This window comes from Gymnodraco acuticeps, unplaced genomic scaffold (genome assembly GCF_902827175.1).
Source record: "Gymnodraco acuticeps unplaced genomic scaffold, fGymAcu1.1, whole genome shotgun sequence".
Taxonomy (NCBI): Eukaryota; Metazoa; Chordata; class Actinopteri; order Perciformes; family Bathydraconidae; genus Gymnodraco; species Gymnodraco acuticeps.
This window is the reverse complement of record NW_022991241.1, coordinates 141,157-161,485: the sequence shown is the minus strand read 5'-3', so window position 1 is coordinate 161,485 and position 20,329 is coordinate 141,157. Positions and strand designations below refer to the sequence as shown.

At 42.9% G+C, this 20,329-nt stretch overlaps 1 protein-coding gene across 3 annotated transcripts in view; it reads right to left on the bottom strand.

Annotated features, from left to right (window-relative positions):
• The window catches only part of prkd1 (protein kinase D1), a 96,236-nt gene that overhangs the window by 7,662 nt on the left and 68,245 nt on the right, over positions 1-20,329 (bottom strand). For all 3 annotated transcript variants that reach the window (XM_034239457.1, XM_034239456.1, XM_034239458.1), the window contains 6 exons: positions 19,951-20,003; positions 15,281-15,353; positions 14,861-14,967; positions 10,682-10,843; positions 9,719-9,817; positions 4,166-4,326 (listed from right to left, as the gene is read on the bottom strand). In XM_034239457.1, the coding sequence (XP_034095348.1) occupies positions 4,166-4,326; positions 9,719-9,817; positions 10,682-10,843; positions 14,861-14,967; positions 15,281-15,353; positions 19,951-20,003 (655 nt within the window). The remainder of the gene's footprint in view (positions 1-4,165; positions 4,327-9,718; positions 9,818-10,681; positions 10,844-14,860; positions 14,968-15,280; positions 15,354-19,950; positions 20,004-20,329) is intronic.

Genomic DNA, 20,329 nt, shown 5'->3' with positions numbered 1-20,329 from the left:
TGCAGATTGTAGACGGTCCCTAAGCACTCCTCTCTCCTCCAGCTGCAGATTGTAGACGGTCCCTAAGCACTCCTCTCTCCTCCAGCTGCAGATTGTAGACGGTTCCTAAGCACTCCTCTCTCCTCCAGCTGCAGATTGTAGACGGTCCCTAAGCACTCCTCTCTCCTCCAGCTGCAGATTGTAGACGGTCCCTAAGCACTCCTCTCTCCTCCAGCTGCAGATTGTAGAAGGTCCCTAAGCACTCCTCTCTCCTCCAGCTGCAGATTGTAGACGGTTCCTAAGCACTCCTCTCTCCTCCAGCTGCAGATTGTAGACGGTCCCTAAGCACTCCTCTCTCCTCCAGCTGCAGATTGTAGACGGCCCCTAAGCACTCCTCTCTCTCCTCCAGCTGCAGATTGTAGACGGTCCCTAAGCACTCCTCTCTCCTCCAGCTGCAGATTGTAGACGGTTCCTAAGCACTCCTCTCTCTCCTCCAGCTGCAGATTGTAGACGGTCCCTAAGGACTCCTCTCTCCTCCAGCTGCAGATTGTAGACGGTCCCTAAGCACTCCTCTCTCCTCCAGCTGCAGATTGTAGACGGTCCCTAAGCACTCCTCTCTCCTCCAGCTGCAGATTGTAGACGGTCCCTAAGCACTCCTCTCTCCTCCAGCTGCAGTTTGTAGACGGTTCCTAAGCACTCCTCTCTCCTCCAGCTGCAGATTGTAGACGGTCCCTATGCACTCCTCTCTCCTCCAGCTGCAGATTGTAGACGGCCCCTAAGCACTCCTCTCTCCTCCAGCTGCAGTTTGTAGACGGTTCCTAAGCACTCCTCTCTCCTCCAGCTGCAGATTGTAGACGGTTCCTAAGCACTCCTCTCTCCTCCAGCTGCAGATTGGAGACGGTCCCTAAGCACTCCTCTCTCCTCCAGCTGCAGTTTGTAGACGGTCCCTAAGCACTCCTCTCTCCTCCAGCTGCAGATTGTAGACGGTCCCTAAGCCCTCCTCTCTCCTCCAGCTGCAGATTGTAGAAGGTCCCTAAGCACTCCTCTCTCCTCCAGCTGCAGATTGTAGACGGCCCCTAAGCACTCCTCTCTCCTCCAGCTGCAGATTGTAGACGGCCCCTAAGCACTCCTCTCTCTCCTCCAGCTGCAGATTGTAGACGGTCCCTAAGCACTCCTCTCTCCTCCAGCTGCAGTTTGTAGACGGTCCCTAAGCACTCCTCTCTCCTCCAGCTGCAGATTGTAGACGGTCCCTAAGCCCTCCTCTCTCCTCCAGCTGCAGATTGTAGAAGGTCCCTAAGCACTCCTCTCTCCTCCAGCTGCAGATTGTAGACGGCCCCTAAGCACTCCTCTCTCCTCCAGCTGCAGATTGTAGACGGCCCCTAAGCACTCCTCTCTCTCCTCCAGCTGCAGATTGTAGACGGTCCCTAAGCACTCCTCTCTCCTCCAGCTGCAGATTGTAGACGGTCCCTAAGGACTCCTCTCTCCTCCAGCTGCAGATTGTAGACGGTCCCTAAGCACTCCTCTCTCCTCCAGCTGCAGATTGTAAAAGGTCCCTTAGCACTCCTCTCTCCTCCAGCTGCAGATTGTAGACGGTCCCTAAGGACTCCTCTCTCCTCCAGCTGCAGATTGTAGACGGTCCCTAAGCACTCCTCTCTCCTCCAGCTGCAGATTGTAGACGGTCCCTAAGCACTCCTCTCTCCTCCAGCTGCAGATTGTAGACGGTCCCTAAGCACTCCTCTCTCCTCCAGCTGCAGATTGTAGACGGTCCCTAAGCTCTCCTCTCTCCTCCAGCTGCAGATTGTAGACGGTCCCTAAGCACTCCTCTCTCCTCCAGCTGCAGATTGTAGACGGTCCCTAAGCACTCCTCTCTCCTCCAGCTGCAGATTGTAGACGGTCCCTAAGGACTCCTCTCTCCTCCAGCTGAAGATTGTAGACGGTCCCTAAGCACTCCTCTCTCCTCCAGCTGCAGATTGTAGACGGTCCCTAAGGACTCCTCTCTCCTCCAGCTGCAGATTGTAGACGGCCCCTAAGCACTCCTCTCTCCTCCAGCTGAAGATTGTAGACGGTCCCTAAGCACTCCTCTCTCCTCCAGCTGCAGATTGTAGACGGCCCCTAAGCACTCCTCTCTCCTCCAGCTGAAGATTGTAGACGGTCCCTAAGCACTCCTCTCTCCTCCAGCTGCAGATTGTAGACGGTCCCTAAGGACTCCTCTCTCCTCCAGCTGCAGATTGTAGACGGTCCCTAAGCACTCCTCTCTCCTCCAGCTGCAGATTGTAGACGGTTCCTAAGCACTCCTCTCTCTCCTCCAGCTGCAGATTGTAGACGGTCCCTAAGGACTCCTCTCTCCTCCAGCTGCAGATTGTAGACGGTCCCTAAGCACTCCTCTCTCCTCCAGCTGCAGATTGTAGACGGTCCCTAAGCACTCCTCTCTCCTCCAGCTGCAGATTGTAGACGGTCCCTATGCACTCCTCTCTCCTCCAGCTGCAGATTGTAGACGGTCCCTAAGCACTCCTCTCTCCTCCAGCTGCAGTTTGTAGACGGTTCCTAAGCACTCCTCTCTCCTCCAGCTGCAGATTGTAGACGGTTCCTAAGCACTCCTCTCTCCTCCAGCTGCAGATTGGAGACGGTCCCTAAGCACTCCTCTCTCCTCCAGCTGCAGTTTGTAGACGGTCCCTAAGCACTCCTCTCTCCTCCAGCTGCAGATTGTAGACGGTCCCTAAGCCCTCCTCTCTCCTCCAGCTGCAGATTGTAGAAGGTCCCTAAGCACTCCTCTCTCCTCCAGCTGCAGATTGTAGACGGCCCCTAAGCACTCCTCTCTCCTCCAGCTGCAGATTGTAGACGGTCCCTAAGCATTCCTCTCTCCTCCAGCTGCAGATTGTAGACGGTCCCTAAGCATTCCTCTCTCCTCCAGCTGCAGATTGTAGACGGCCCCTAAGCACTCCTCTCTCCTCCAGCTGCAGTTTGTAGACGGTCCCTAAGGACTCCTCTCTCCTCCAGCTGCAGATTGTATACGGTCCCTAAGCACTCCTCTCTCCTCCAGCTGCAGATTGTATACGGTCCCTAAGGACTCCTCTCTCCTCCAGCTGCAGATTGTAGACGGTCCCTAAGCACTCCTCTCTCCTCCAGCTGCAGATTGTAGACGGTCCCTAAGGACTCCTCTCTCCTCCAGCTGCAGATTGTAGACGGTCCCTAAGCACTCCTCTCTCCTCCAGCTGCAGATTGTGACCAATTATTGATGTTTAGCTCAGATGACTAAACATCGTAAAGTCACGTTGTTTGTATTTTTACAACGTTATGTTCATGAGTTATTGATCCGTGAAATTTGAATCTGCCAATAACTCAGCTCAGGGTATGCTTTGCGACGTGCATGTCCCCTCGCTCTGAGGTGCTGCTCACACGGGAACGTTTGCGTTTATGCACAGTATGCGTTTTCAAGTCTTCCGTTCACACGTATTCGTTTAACGTGTCTGTTCACACGAGAACGCTGGAAACGCTGTAGTACATATGCCGGGCCTGTAACTGGCGCTGTAACTTTCGCCACAAAATACACCAAAAGCAGCGAGTATAAGATCCCCCCCGGATGTGTGAGGCACAAACAACAGTGGGGGGAGGCGGGGCTATCGTTATTTTTTCAGGAAATGATCGTATAGAGGCGATTACACGGAGCCGTTGGACCCCCCAGAGCGTTTCGTTTGCAAAGTATCCACCTTGTGGGGTCCGTTTCTATCGTTTTGTTACGGCCTCGTGTAAATGAAAGGGCTATACACAAGAGAAACTATGCGGATCCAACCCGTTTTGTTCTCGTGTAAACGGGGTCTGAGTGTTCTCTTGAGGTGTCTTTCACTTATGTGAAACCCGTGCCTATTGCCAAGCACTGATCTTATATCTTTATATTTTAGGCCAAGCTCAAAGTAAAAATCGATGAACCGCTCCATTGTTGTGGTTTCTGTGTCGTCGAACTAACCCGGAAGTACATTGAGCTAAATGAAAAATGTTCGAGATATCACAAAGGTTTTGCGAAAAGGTTTTCTTTCTCCTTGTCACATAGGGGGCTCCGTATGTTTATGGATGTTCTTTCAAAAGTTCATGTGTTTATTAGTCTTATGGCCTGTTGGGATGACACTGTCTCTGAGTCCCGTGGTTTTAGACCTGATGTAAAAGAACGGAAATCCTGTTTGTGTCCTACCTGACGTAAATGATGACTCCGACCGACCACATGTCCAGAGAGCGGTTGTATCCTTTGTTCCTCAGGACCTCCGGGGCGAGGTACGCCGGCGTGCCGACCACCGAACGCCTGAACGACTTTTCACCGATAATCCTCGCAAAGCCAAAATCACACAGCTTTACCTGTAACATGGAAAACATTAAAAAACAATGCTAACATGTTACGTTGTTTTGTGGATCATTAGTCAATCTTTATTAATCAGTTTAGAGACTGAGTCAATTTGCTCGGGTCTGGCCCAAAATGTTTAGCTTAAAAACTTTAAATGCAAGAAAAAGCACAAATGAAGCTTAGCGCAAGTTCAGACAGGAAGACCTATCACTCCGTATTGCACGTCATGGCAATACTCGTTCCCTGCACTAAATGACAGGGAGCGCCACTCCTCAGCTAACCTATCACTCCCCTCCATTCACAAGCCTAATCATCGCACCTGTTAATCCCTCTATATATGCTCTCCCCTTTCCTATCAGCTGTCTTCCAGGTGTCAACGCGCAACCCTCCTCCACCCCTTCGCCTCCTGCTTTCAACTCAGGGCCAAGCTTAAGCTTCTCCCTTCCAACCGGACCTAACCACTTATCACCACCACCAGTGTCTAGACCCAGGGGGGTTCATCGGAAACGGTTCTTCCCTTCCCGATTGATATCCTACAAAACCTGGGCCTAATCGCCAAAACACCATTTCATTCACTTGTTATAAACTGTCATCATTATGTTTCATTTATATAATGTGACCGATAATAAATATGTATTCCATACATCACGTCTCTCCTGATTGAAGTATCATTTGGCTAGGTGTGAGATGATTTGGTCATTGACGTACTTTCTGATATTTCAACTGTTGCTAATTGGATTGTTAACAATAATTGGCACGTATAAACTCTTATCTTCGTCTTGTGCATCATTAGTCTGCTCTACTATCCCATGAATCGGTTTAGAGTCAAATGTCTCTGGTCTGGCCCAACATTTTGGAGTATGATGCTCCTCTAAGACTTTCACAATATCTAATACATATTCTGTTTACCTTACCAAGGATTAAAGTTCTTTAGTTTTATAATATCTACTTATCTTTAAAGCTAACGGTTTAGCTGAAATGTTGCTGGCTCTATAAACAAATACCTGTGTTGTGCGTAGACGGCTCTGCTAAGATTGTTCCCTCTAGGTTTCATGTTATGTGTTTCGATAGGTTCCTGTTTTATTTTGATAGTCTTGTCTACCCTCATGTGTCTAAAGTACGTTTCCTGCCTTGTCTGTTTTCCCACGGTTGTGATTGTCTAATTGTCTTCACCTGGTGTTGTCTGTCTAGTATATATATAGTTCTCGTCTTCCCCTGTCTCGTTGCCAGATTGTCTTGTGTGTTCCAAGCCTTCCAGCGTAAGATCCTTTTGTCATTATCCATAGAGTTATCGTCCATAGAGTTAGTGTATTAGTAGTTTTTGTTTTGTTGCTTTATGTATTCAGTCTGTTATGACCTGTCTACATTAAAACACTTTATTTGGATGCTTTGTTTGTCTCTGCATCGTGCATTTGATTCCACGCCCTTGTACAGCCCTAACAACCTGCAAGAATGGAAATAAGTAGTCCTTGTTGAGAGCAACATATGAAGAACATATTTGGCCAAAATGACATTTCTGAATCCAATCTAAAGATGGTTTAGCTTTTTAGTAGCTTTAAAATATCTCTGGGTCTTGTTCTCGAGTGAGGGAACAATGGAGCGTGAGATGGGCCGGAGAATCGGAGCAGCGGGAGCGGTACTGCAGTCGCTTTACCACACCGTTGTGACGAAAAGGGAGCTAAGCCAGAAGGCAAAGCTCTCTGTCTACCGGGCCATTTTCGTTCCTACCCTCACCTATGGTCATGAAGGATGGGTCATGACCGAAAGAACGAGATCGCGGATACAAGCGGTCGAGATGGGTTTTCTCCGCAGGGTGGCTGGTGTCTCCCTTAGGGATAAGGTGAGAAGTTCAGTCATCCGGGAGGGACTCGGAGTTGTGCCGCTCCTCCTTCGCGTCGAAAGGAGCCAGTTGAGGTGGTTCGGGCACCTAGTTAGGATGCCACCTGGGCGCCTCCCTAGGGAGGTGTTCCAGGCACGTCCAGCTGGGAAGAGACCAAGGGGTAGACCTAGGACCAGGTGGAGGGATTATATCTCTTCGCTGGCCTGGGAGCGCCTTGGGACCCCCCAGTCAGAGCTGGTTGATGTCGCCAGGGAAAAGAAAGTTTGGGGCTCTCTGCTGGAACTGCTACCCCCACGACCCGACCACGGATAAGCGGGAGAAGATGGATGGATGGATGGATGGATAAAATGTGAAAAGCTTAAGTATTAATTGGCTAGGTATGAGATGATTTGGTCCTTGACGTAATTTCTGATATCCAACTGTTGCTAATTGGATCGTTAACAATAATTGGCACATTCAAGTAGATCTTTGGGTTCCTCTTTGTTTTCACACGACCTCTTCGAGACATTTAGTTTTATAATTCAGAGTAGCAGGTTTAGTGATGATACACAGAAAGTAAAGTGTGTTGCATCATCACAACAGATAACAGTCTGTCTAACAGCTTTTTCTGGAGAGGAGAAAACTGCACAAAGCTCATGAAAGCTAATGGACTGTCTGTTGCACCTCGGCCCTCTATGTGTATTTATACACTGTAGACTTATAGACGTATGTTTGGTCCCTCTCTTTGTGTCACCTCCGAATATAATGCAGCATGGTTCGAAACAGCTCTTAACCTTTTTCTGGCACATTATTGTATGTTTCAGCTCCGAGATGCTTTCAGTGTTTTTTTAATACGTTTTAAATGTAAGTGTGGAGTTTTTGTCGGTAGACTCCATGTTTCACATCAAGTTTCTTCTCCTGTCATACAGAGATGGCAAAAGTACACACATCCTTTACTCAAGTAGAAGTACAGATACTCGTGTTTAAAAATGGTGAAAGTAGAAGTACTGACTAAACTTCTTGACTCAAGTAAAAGTAAAGAGGCTTTGAAGTGTACTTCAGTAAAAAGTACCTATAACTAGCAGCTGCTTTAAAGAGTACCTGACCTCCCTTTATATTAATAGAACAATAATGTCATTGTTAGCTAATGAATGTTTCCATGCTGAACAACGGCAACATGACAACGTTTCCATTGGTCCCTCTTCTTTAGAGAAGACCAGGAAATGATGGATACACGGATCGTGTTCAAATCAATAGGCAAGCAATGACTCTAAAGAATAATGATCACGCACCAAACACACATTCAGACTAAAGGAACCAGCTGTTTGGAAAATGAGAGAAGTAGAAAGTACAGGTATTTGAGTTCAACATGTAAGAAGTAGAAAGTACAGGTATTTGTGTTCAACATGTAAGAAGTAGAAAGTACAGGTATTTGAGTTCAACATGTAAGAAGTAGAAAGTACAGGTATTTGAGTTCAACATGTAAGAAGTAGAAAGTACAGGTATTTGAGTTCAACATGTAAGAAGTAGAAAGTACAGGTATTTGAGTTCAACATGTGAGAAGTAGAAAGTACAGGTATTTGGGTTCAACATGTAAGAAGTAGAAAGTACAGGTATTTGAGTTCAACATGTAAGAAGTAGAAAGTACAGGTATTTGAGTTCAACATGTAAGAAGTAGAAAGTACAGGTATTTGAGTTCAACATGTAAGAAGTAGAAAGTACAGGTATTTGGGTTCAACATGTAAGAAGTAGAAAGTACAGGTATTTGAGTTCAAAGTGTAAGAAGTAGAAAGTACAGGTATTTGAGTTCAACATGTAAGAAGTAGAAAGTACAGGTATTTGAGTTCAACATGTAAGAAGTAGAAAGTACAGGTATTTGAGTTCAACATGTAAGAAGTAGAAAGTACAGGTATTTGAGTTCAACATGTAAGAAGTAGAAAGTACAGGTATTTTAGTTCAACATGTGAGAAGTAGAAAGTACAGGTATTTGAGTTCAACATGTAAGAAGTAGAAAGTACAGGTATTTGAGTTCAACATGTAAGAAGTAGAAAGTACAGGTATTTGAGTTCAACATGTGAGAAGTAGAAAGTACAGGTATTTGAGTTCAACATGTGAGAAGTAGAAAGTACAGGTATTTGAGTTCAACATGTAAGAAGTAGAAAGTACAGGTATTTGAGTTCAACATGTAAGAAGTAGAAAGTACAGGTATTTGAGTTCAACATGTAAGAAGTAGAAAGTACAGGTATTTGTGTTCAACATGTAAGAAGTAGAAAGTACAGGTATTTGTGTTCAACATGTAAGAAGTAGAAAGTACAGGTATTTGAGTTCAACATGTAAGAAGTAGAAAGTACAGGTATTTGTGTTCAACATGTAAGAAGTAGAAAGTACAGGTATTTGAGTTCAACATGTAAGAAGTAGAAAGTACAGGTATTTGAGTTCAACATGTAAGAAGTAGAAAGTACAGGTATTTGTGTTCAACATGTAAGAAGTAGAAAGTACAGGTATTTGAGTTCAACATGTGAGAAGTAGAAAGTACAGGTATTTGAGTTCAACATGTAAGAAGTAGAAAGTACAGGTATTTGTGTTCAACATGTAAGAAGTAGAAAGTACAGGTATTTGTGTTCAACATGTGAGAAGTAGAAAGTACAGGTATTTGAGTTCAACATGTAAGAAGTAGAAAGTACAGGTATTTGAGTTCAAAATGTAAGAAGTAGAAAGTACAGGTATTTGAGTTCAACATGTAAGAAGTAGAAAGTACAGGTATTTGAGTTCAACATGTAAAAAGTAGTTTCTGATACCAGAAACAGGTACTGAAGTACAGTAACAAAGTATTTGTACTCCACTACTTCTAGCCCCTGCTGGCATATATGTTCTTTGTGTGTCTAACACTCTCACCTGCCCTACATACCTGTAATTTACTCCCAATCATATAACCATTTCATTCTTCGGCCCCTTTTCCCACTTCACAATCAGACCAGTGGAAAATGTACTGACACACTTCCATTTATGTTCCTCCCCGGCTCATCCAATGGGCAGCTGCCTTAGGGATCTCCTCATTTTGAGTTTGGCTTTTCAGTTCAAACCTGTTTTTACTGAGCCTTTATACTGTCCATATCTTGCCTATATGCATTTCATAAAATATCCCAAACTTAAAGACGTCTGCACAACAAGTTAGAACGGTTTGTATGAATGAATTATAACACATACAAATGTGGTACCCTAAGTCCAGCACTATAAATAAACCAAATAACTAGCTACACACACACACACACACACACACACACACACACACACACACACACACACACACACACACACACACACACACACACACACACACACACACACACACACACACACACACACACACACACACACACACACACACACACACACACACACACACACACACACACACACACACACACACACACACACACACACACACACACACACACACACACACACACACACACACACACACACACACACACACACACACACACACACACACACACACACACACACACACACACACACACACACACACACACACACACACACACACACACACACACACACAGTACCTGTGGAAATGCATCTGCAGAAGCCAGAAGGACGTTTTCAGGTTTCAGATCACAGTGGACGATGTTCTTGAAGTGAAGATGACGCAAAGCCACCAGGATCTGAAGTTGAAATTAAAAAAGGGTCACAGTTTCAGGATTACTCAACAATCAATAATTCGTCACAAGCCTTTCCGTTCATTTGACGCTGCTGTGAGGGAGAGGATTGGAGGCGGGGCTTAGGGGAAACGCTAGTTGGCTCAACTAAGGGCCAAAGGATGCTGAATATCGCCTAAGGAAGATCTGGGTTTTCTCTTGTTCTAGATAGAATATCAATTTCCGACTTCTTTTCTCAATAGTCCGTCTTTTTTCTCCGAATTAAGACTATTTTTCTCAATATTCTTTATTTTTTTCTCATAAAGATTTCAGACTTTTTTCTCAACATTTTCTTTCAATATTCCGACATATTTTTAAATTACATGTTACTTGTTAGACGCTTTTATCCAAAGCAATTTACATACATTCAATACTGTGGGTAATCCCCACCGGAGCAATTTGGGGTGAAGTGTGCCCAGGGACACAACCAGTGGCAGCGCTACGGGGTGGCTACTGGGTGGCTAATGGGTGGCTACTTGGGCTCAAGCCCCGGATGTTTTCTGAAAAGCCCCGAATGTTTCACTGAGAAACGTCTCGTCAGTAATGTGCAGTACCGGAGTCCAACAGAGAGGCAGCAGCTGCGGGACAGTAGCCTGCGTACTACCCCCGCTGCGAGTCCACAGTTCACTGCCCCCCCCGATCAACAACTTCAAATTTGTGACTAAGCCCCGGATATCCTACAATCCTAAATCCGCCACTGGACACAACGACATGCTGACTGCAGTGGGGTTTGAACCTGTGCTCCCCTGTTCCGAACACCAACGCAATAGTCCACTGCGCCACACGCCTCCTTTTTTTAAAATTATATTTCTCAGAATTGCGACTCTGTACCTGAGTGACCATGAACTTGGTGATCCTCTCCGGCAGCCGTCCCTTCTCACTGGACAGGATCATCTCCAGCATGTCTCCGTGGAGCTTCTCCATGACGACAAACACTCTCTCCGGAGTCTCAAACATGCAGTCCAGGTTCACCACGCCGGGGTGGTGCAAACTCTACAGAGAGAGGAGAGGGGGGAGAAACTATCTTCATCTAAGTCAGGGGTGTCCAAACTTTTTTCACCGATGGCCACATACAGAAAAACATACGAAGGGCTGGGCCGCTCACTAGAGGAATATCGCCTCATAAGTTCAGTTATAAGTTAGCAAAATCAATCAAATGTAGGTAAATGATGCTTGTGGGTGTTGGCAGCTCATTCCTTAAAACAGAAGCTTTAGATTGATTATAATAAGGAGAAATATGAAGGTTGTATTTCAAGATTGTTATGTGAATAAGTTGACCCCGCATTTGACCCCCGGGCCGTAGTTTGGACACCGCTGTTCTAAATGCTTTGCTGCTTGCTTGATGTCGTGTCAAATTATCATATAATCATTAAAAACATATAGTCTAATGGCGCGTTTCCACTGCAGTCCTCGCTCGGCCTCGCTCGGTTTGGTTAGGCCTTATTAGGCCCGGTTCACTTTAATGCTGCGCTTCCATTACAGTTTAGGAACTGGGGCAGTTACTATAGTAACGCAGTGTAGGCGGAGCCGTGACGTCATCTTCAATGAGAGCCCCAGAAAAACAACACAGCCGTTAGCTGTTAGCACTCAGAGCTCACAGCTCCTCATATCTGTTCAGAAACTAGACAAAAGTTAAACAAGTACAAACCACAGACTGCCTGTGTCATGGCGAATACAGTCGCTGCTTTATTTATGTCTGTATAGGCCGTTGTTGTGAGTGTGGACGGTCGGAGCATATATAACGTTAGCTTAGCCAAGCTCCATTTAGAAAGCACGCATTTTAAAAGGGTTTTTCGCCTGCCGTCTGTCTGCAGACTTGTCAAAGCATTAATTCATGGTTTTTACTAACCGGTATCAGTATGTTGTTACTTCGGCATCACTTTGAAACGTGTATTACAATTAAATCACGGTCAAATATGTTCATCTTGTTGTAGTTGTAGCCCCCTTGCCAGCGATTCTCTCTCTAGTTTAGCATACTCAGCCCGACTCAGCCTGGTTGTTCCTGGCCCTAGAACCACGATTTAAACTAGGCCAAGTGGAAACGCAACCAAAAACGGGCCCCGCACAGCTCGGCACGCTTAAAGCGAGCTACCCGCTATAGTGGAAACGCGTCACTATACTCTGATTGCCTTTACTCTGTTAAACTTCATTTGTAGTCTTGTGTGTGTTTAACAGAGACATATGTTAAGGATTTACATTTCTGGAGGGCAAAGGAAGTGTAAAAGGTGGATTTGCAAATGGTTAAAGGACTGGGGGGTTTTATGGTTTAATGATGGGGATGTTTAGATGATGAATAAGATAATTTAAGGGTGGGACCAGTTGGCTATTCTCTCTACCATATAATAATAATAATAATAATTCCTTACATTTATTATAGCGCTTTTCCAGATGCTCAAAGCGCTTTACAAATACACATCACACATATTTTTTATACATGCAATGGTCACTGTGGACAATACCCACAGGAGCAAGTTCAGGTGAAGTGTCTTGCCCAAGGACACACCGGCTTTACAGACGCAGCAGCGGCGGGTTTCACCCCTTGATCTGATGATCATTGCACAGCGCACTGCGCCACACCGTCCATCTTCACGCCTCGAGGTCATCGAGGCGCTTTTACAAGTACACATTGGTATCATACATGTACTGTGGACATTACCCACAGGAGCAAATCCAAGACACGCAGTGGCGGCAGGAGCGGATTTCGAACTGGAGTTCCCCAGCCCCCCCCCCTTGATCTGACGATCAGATGCACAGACCACTGCGCCACCCCGACCCGATATAGTGTGACTGTTAGCTGTGTTCAGGGTCTCTGAGGAAGAAGAAGCTCTGTTCCTACATTAATCATTTATCAGTGTCTCTGAAGAATTTCCTCCACACTTGCCATTTGCTGTTGCTGCGCATCTCTCTATAACTATTGCAATTTAAGTCAGACAACTACCAACAAACCAGCATTTTTAACATCCCTGATTTTTTAGGGAATTCTGAGGTTCCACTTAACTTATGAGCTAAAAAAAAAGGACTGCTGGCTTTTGATTTAGCGTCATTATTAGGGGTGTAACGGTACAAGTACCCGTACCGAAATTATTCGGTACGGGCCCTTCGGTTCGGTACACGTGTGTACCGAAGTGTACCGAAGTGTACCGAACGAATATAACGTTAAACGTAAAAAATTGAGAACGTGAACAACTTTTTGGAAGTAATCTCAGGTGCTGCGTCGCAGCATTCAGAGTAATTTGCTCACATTGGGTTCAACGCGTCATAGAGCGAGCAAGTCATTTAATTGGACGAGAGGCATACTATGAGAGCTGGTCAGAGGGATGCGTTCAAATGTAGTCAGTAATTTGAGGAACTGTCGAAATGGCGAACGCAGATAAAGTTGAGCTCGAAAATCCTCCAGCATCATTGAAGTCTCCGGTTTGGGAACATTTTGGTTTCGCAGTTACGAACAAGGATGACGGACAAAGACAGGTGGACCGAACCAAAGCTGTTTGTCGGCATTGTTCAACTAAAATTGGTTACGCGGCTGGCAATACATCAAACTTGCACACTCTTGAAAAGGCATCACCCGAACGTGAATATCACCGGTACCAAAAGAAAAAAGACTGAAGTGCAAACCCAGCTCCCGCTAGCGTTTAAGCCTCCACCACTCGCAGAGAGTTCAGACCGAGCCAAAGCTATTACAAACGCCAAATATCCTTATGTTGCCATGTTAGCAAAGCGCTACCTGGCTGTATCTGCTACCTCTGTCCCTAGAGAGAGGGTGTTCTCCACAGCAGGAGACATTGTTAGTGCCAGCAGATCTGCCCTTTCGGCAAGCAATGTGGACAAGTTCATCTTTCTTTAAAAAAACATGAAAATACAATGACAAGCAAGTTCTAATGTCAAGCTGGCTGCTAGGTACTAGTACAGTACAGTTCAAATACAGATTATTTCAGTTCATCGAAAAGCTGCACCTTAATGTTCATTTTATTATATTTTGTTTATTTGAGTGAATATTCACAGTTTAATAATAATTAAAAACCCCAAACTAATAGTTTATGTTTTGTGAGTACTACAGTAAAGTTCAAATACAGATTATTTCAGTTCATCGAAATGCTGCACCTTAATGTTTATTTTATTATATTTTGTATTTATTTGAGTGAATACATTATTCACAGTTTAATAATAATAAAAAATATATATATATATATTTTGTTTTGTGAAAAAAAATTCTGCTGTACCGAAAACGTACCGAACCGAACCGAGACCAAAAAACCGAGGTACGTACCGAACCGAAATGTTTGTGAACCGTTACACCCCTAGACATTATTATTTACATAATTAGGACTCTTTTATTTGATTGACTTTTGTCTATCGCTTTTGTTTCCCTTCATTCACGACATGTGAGCGACAATAAATCATCCTTATCATGACCATTCATTTTTGATAAATGGATAATGGTAATTATCAATCAGTCCGGATAAAGACAATCAGAAAAACATTGATTTCTTCTCATAAAGTATAACAACCTGCAAATACTTCTTGATTATATTAAGTGTTTTTGACACTCGTATGCCATATTATGTTAAAATAATTGAAATTGAAGTGCATTACAATCTGATGGAAATCACAATGTTCCCACCACTCTTTCTTGAGAAATGAAGTGAGCAGTGTGTTCTGTGTGTGTGTGTTCTGTGTGTGTGTGTGTGTGTGTGTGTGTGTGTGTGTGTGTGTGTGTGTGTGTGTGTGTGTGTGTGTGTGTGTGTGTGTGTCAGCAGCAGCTTCTGCAGGTTGAGCAGCACTGGAGAATTACAGGATATCACACCCCTACAGTGTTGCCACGGTAATGAAGGCGTTCACGACAGGAAGTCTCATTCACTGCTAACAGCACTGCTGTGTGTGTGTGTGTGTGTGTGTGTGTGTATATATATATATATATGTGTGTGTGTGTGTGTGTGTGTGTGTGTGTGTGTGTGTGTGTGTGTGTGTGTGTGTGTGTGTGTGTGTGTGTGTGTGTGTGTGTGTGTGTACCTGCAGGATGGCCACCTCGTTCCTCAGCTGGCTCTCCTGTTTCGTGGGGAAACGGAGTTTGTCGATAATCTTGATGGCGACGTCTCGACCGGACTTCCTGTGTTTCCCTGTGTAAAAACAAATGAAAATCTGCATTAGTATTATGCATATAACCTATTATGTTGTGACAATTTAATCAAGAGGAACAATTCAGAGTTAACTGCTTCCAAATATGGCAACCTTATTCTCCTAATACCTAGAAAGAAATATGAAATTCAGAGTGAAGATGATAATAATGACTTTTCTACCAATTTACAACTTTAATTTTCATGTAAATCTTGAACTTTATTTTCTAAACGAGACTTCTCAACATTATACTTCTTATATGTTGTCAAAAAGCAGGTATCTAATTTTAAACGTATTATCTTTTAAAGATTTTACCTCCATAGACGATGCCAAACTGTCCTGAGCCAAGAACCTCATCAGGGAAGATCTGGTACACAGAGTTGATATCCTAAAAAAAGAGAGAAAATGTGGGCGTAGGTTCACATCAGATATCCAACATAGTTGAAGTGAAGAGTAAAATGAATGCTCATAAAATACATCTGGAGACGTTGCATCCTAGATGGGTTCCTGAATTTGTTGAAATTGAAGCTATTTAGAAAATTGGCGACACAAGTGTGGAAACAAATCTAGACATGAAAAAAAAGTCCGAATTATTTTTCAATATTCTGACTTTTTTTCTCAATATTAATATTTTTTCTTCTCAGAATTCCGACTTTTTCTCAATATTCCCAATTTATTTCTCAATATTCCGTCTTTTTTTATCCTGAGAATTCAGTCTTTTTTTCACAATATATAGATTATTTTCTCAATATTACATATTTTGTAACAATATTCCCAATTTATTTTTCAATATTCCCAATTGTTTTCTCAATATTACGATTTTTTCAATATTACATATTTTTCTCAGAATTCCAACTTCTTTTCAATATTCCCAATTAGTTTTTCGATATTCCGAATTTTGTTCTCAATATTCCGACTATTTTTATCCTGAGAATTCAGTATTTTTTCACAATATTCCGACTTTTTTTCTGAATATTCCGACTTTTTTTCTGAATATTCCGACTTTTTTTGTCAACATTCAGACTTTTTTTCTCAATACTGCTAAAGCAGTACTTGACGAAATGTACATTCTACGTGGGAACCTACAAGTGCATCTAAATCTAGAAATCTTTAATAGTTATGAAAGCTGGGAAGTTATTTTGATGGAAGCTGAAGAAGCGGAACGAGAGCCAGAAAGTGGGTTCAACAGAAACTATGAATGTCATCAGTTCCTCACCTGATGGAGGAGTTTTTAAGAGCAGTCGGGGATCTGCCACAGCGTTGACACCAAAACTGTTTGTTTTCTCAGAATTCGTTCCAATATTCCGACTTTTTTCTCAATATTCCGACTTTTTTCTCCTCAGATTTCAGTCTGTTTTTCTCAATATTACGACTTTCTTCTCAATATTCCGACTTTTTTTATCCTGAGAATTCAGTCTTTTTTTCACAATATATAGATTATTTTCTCAATATTACATTTTTTTCCTCCTAATTCTGACTGTTTCACAATATTCCCAATTTTTTTTCTCAATATTCCCAATTATTTTCTCAATATTACGACTTTTTCAATATTACATATTTTTCTCAGAATTCCGACTTCTTTTCAATATTCCCATTTTTTTAATTTGATATTCCGAATTTTTTTCTCAATATTCCCAATTTGTTCTCAATATTCCGACTATTTTTATCCTCAGATTTCAATCTGTTTTTCTCAATATTCCGACTTTTTTCTCAATATTCCGACTTTTGTCTCAATATTCCAACTTTTTCCTCAATATTCAGTCTTTTTTCCTCAATATTCCGACTTTGTTCTCAATATTCCAACTTTTTTCTCAATATTCCGGCTTTTTTCCTCAATATTCCAAACGTTTTCTCCTCAGAATTCCGACTGTTTTCTCAGAATTCCGACTTTTTTCTCAAAACATCTGTAAATGACCGAGCAACAGAAAGTGGGTTCAACAGAAACAATGTATTGCATCAGTTCCTCACCTGATGGAGGAATTTTTAAGAGCAGCTTTTGCCCACTGAGTGTAACAACATGGCGTCAGGGATCTGCCACAGCTTTGACACCAAAACTGCTAAATATTTTCTCCTTGTCTGCAATCACGTCTTGCTTTTTCTCCCACGTTAGCTGACAGCCTAATATCACACCTCGAGGCAATGAGGACAGAAATACAATATTATAAACCTCCTCCTCCCTACTTCCCCTGAGCAGCGCTGCCTAATTACCGATCCGTCACCATGGAAACCGTTTGGCTGAGTGAGTAATCACAGTAATCTCCATTTGAGGTGCTCGAAGACGACGTGCTCACCTTGGAGACGAAGGTGCACGTCTGCATGAAAATGGGACTCTGTGTTCTCTACGGTTTAATTTGCAGACACTCGAGCCTCATGAGCATCTGTATCATGTAAATGTGTTTAATGTAGTGTTCGTTCTGTCTGCCATTATTTATTTAGTCTTAGTCCTACAATTTTTATTTATTTTGTTTATTCCACACATGGCAGTTATTTTAAATAAAACATGTACACTACACATTCCAGGAGTGGGAACCTACGAGTGCATCTAAAGCTGGAAATCTTTAATAGTTACAGATCTAAAGAGTGAGAAAAGAAAGTCAGAATATTTAGAAACATTTTTTTTTTTTTTTAAATCTCAGAGTTCAGACTTTTTTTATAACGCATGGTGGAAAGGTACGGAGCCCCCTAGGGGACATGGAGAAGAAGAAAAGAAAAAAAAAAAGAAAAAAAAAAGAACCTTTGCGAGATCTCGCAATACTTTTGGGAGATCTCCCCCTTTGCGAGATCTCGCAATACTTTTCATTTAGTACTTCTTGGTCAGTTCGGCTGCTATGGCAACACAGAAACCACAACAATGGAGCGGTTCATCGATTTTACTTTGAGCTTAATATAAAGATATAACATCAGTGCTTGGCAATAGGCACGGGTTTCACACATAGACTGTATATATAAAGGGTTTCACATAAGTGAAGACACCTCAAGAGAACACTCAGAGCGAGGGGACATGCACGTCCCTCTGAGCTGAGTTATTGACAGATTCGAATTTCGCGGATCAATAACTCATGAACATAACGTTGTAAAAATACAAACAACATGACTTTACAATCATAGCAAGGTAGACAACGAGCTACAGAGTCGTTTTTATCAGAACAGTTCGATATGCGCCGCCATCCGAGCTAAACATCAAGAATTCGTCACAATCCGCAGCTTGAGGAGGGAGAGGAGTGCTTAGGGACCGTCTACAAACTGCAACGGGGTTTTGCGAGATCTCGCAAAAGTATTGCGAGATCTCGCAAAGGGGATTTTGCGATATCTCGCAACGGTGTTTTGCGATATCTCGCAAAACATTTTTTTTTCAAAATACATTTTTTTGTCTTCTCCATGTCCCCTAGGGGGCTCCGTAGAAAGGAGCAGGGAGAAGAACATATTATTTTACCTGCCTCTTCTTAAAAAACGACTTGATCTGACCATTAAAGTATTATCGTATCGTATTGTGGCATAAGCCATTTACTACAGGCACATTTTACCGGCGTATTTTTCATTATGATTTTACATGTGTAGCCCATGTACTGATTTCACCTGATAGCCGATATAATAAAACCCAAGTGTGTGGTCGCGTTCTAGTCACTTTGCTCAGCCTCCGACGTAAGCGTGATATATTTGGCTCTTGATTTATGGACGGGCAGTCGAATGGGGCCAGACCAAGCCCCCAGGAAATGCTCCGGACTCTGAGGAAAATATTTATAGTGGCCAAACGGCGGTACTACAATTTCCGTAATAGTCCGTGACATCACTGGGACCAGAAATACTTCCATTGACTTAAAGAAAGACACGTCTGTAAATCTGCGGATAATTTTTTTTACCTAAATAAACTACCCAGCATGAACACTATTATAGCCCTTATTAGAATCATTCGGTCCTTAAAGTTGTAAAATGCACTAAAAGCTGAATCCAGATTTTCTCTCTTCATTTATTCTACTGAGCCGAGAGTGGGCGGGACTTAAGGGGGAACAAACTGCGCATGATGGGTAATTTGTGACGTTTTGCTCTCGAAATTCTCAGGCCATTTTGTCTTCATGCGCCAATGAGCAGCTCTCATAAGAAAGAATGAGACCCCGCCTCCGACGCTGTATCCAGTTCATAATATACATCTATGGGCCGGATAAGACCTAATTGCAGGTAGATGTGTGGTAAATATCCATGCCCAGAGAAGTACAAATATTTTCCAATCTTCTTTATTTTTTATTTCCTACCTATTTAGGGTTAGAAAAACATCTTGCAATTTAGACTTCTTTAATTTAATTTTTAAATGTTACAGTATGTCCACTGTAGAGGAGGTCAAGACCATTTTAGTTTGAAAAGACAGCCACAATTAACAGATAGACTATGTATTATGGTTATAGAGTGATATTAATATAAGAATGCATTCACCTTTATTTAAAACATAAATAAGTAATTTATCTGAACATTGCTGTTTATTTGGTCACTAGACCTGGAAAGATTCAGCCCATTGGACTCCAGTCTGCACGGGCTGTAGGGTCATCTTGGATGTGGTCTCCACTTGACCATCATTATACCTTGTGTGTGTGTGTGTGTGTGTGTGTGTGTGTGTGTGTGTGTGTGTGTGTGTGTGTGTGTGTGTGTGTGTGTGTGTGTGTGTGTGTGGCCTAGCATTACTATACTTGTGGGGACCTAAATCTGTTTACACAGTCACGTGTGGGGACTCACCTCCCTTATGGGGACACATTGGAGGTCCCCATGAGGGGAATCATTAATTTTAGGGTGAAGACTTGGTTAGGGTTAGGGTTAGGGTTAGGGTTAGGCATGTGTTGGTTATGGTTATGGTTAGGATAAGTCTCCAGGAACTGCATGTAAGTCAATGTAATGTCCCCTGAAGTGATGTATACTGGTATGTGTGTGTGTGTGTGTGTGTGTGTGTGTGTGTGTGTGTGTGTGTGTGTGTGTGTGTGTGTGTGTGTTGTTCTTACCACATTCTCCTGGATCTGGCAGTTAGAGACAGAAATACTGATGGAGATCTCCTCTGTTGATGACACACAAACAAAGAAAGAGTGAATCATTGTTATAAAGAAATATATATATATTAAAACCACAGGTAATCGATGAGAGTTTGACTCCAGAGGACGTGCAACTTTTAAAAGATAGCACAACTCAACTTTTACGGAGATACTTTTGAATAGAATATACCTTTATTGTCAACATACAAAGTACAACGACCTATGTGGCAACTCTCACTGCAGTAAACTTTTGTTTCCAGTGGCTTCTGTTAAGATTTAATCTGTCAAAGCATTATACGTTTTATACATCTTTAGCATTTGGCCTTCTGGAGGTTTTATTTAGACACAGTAT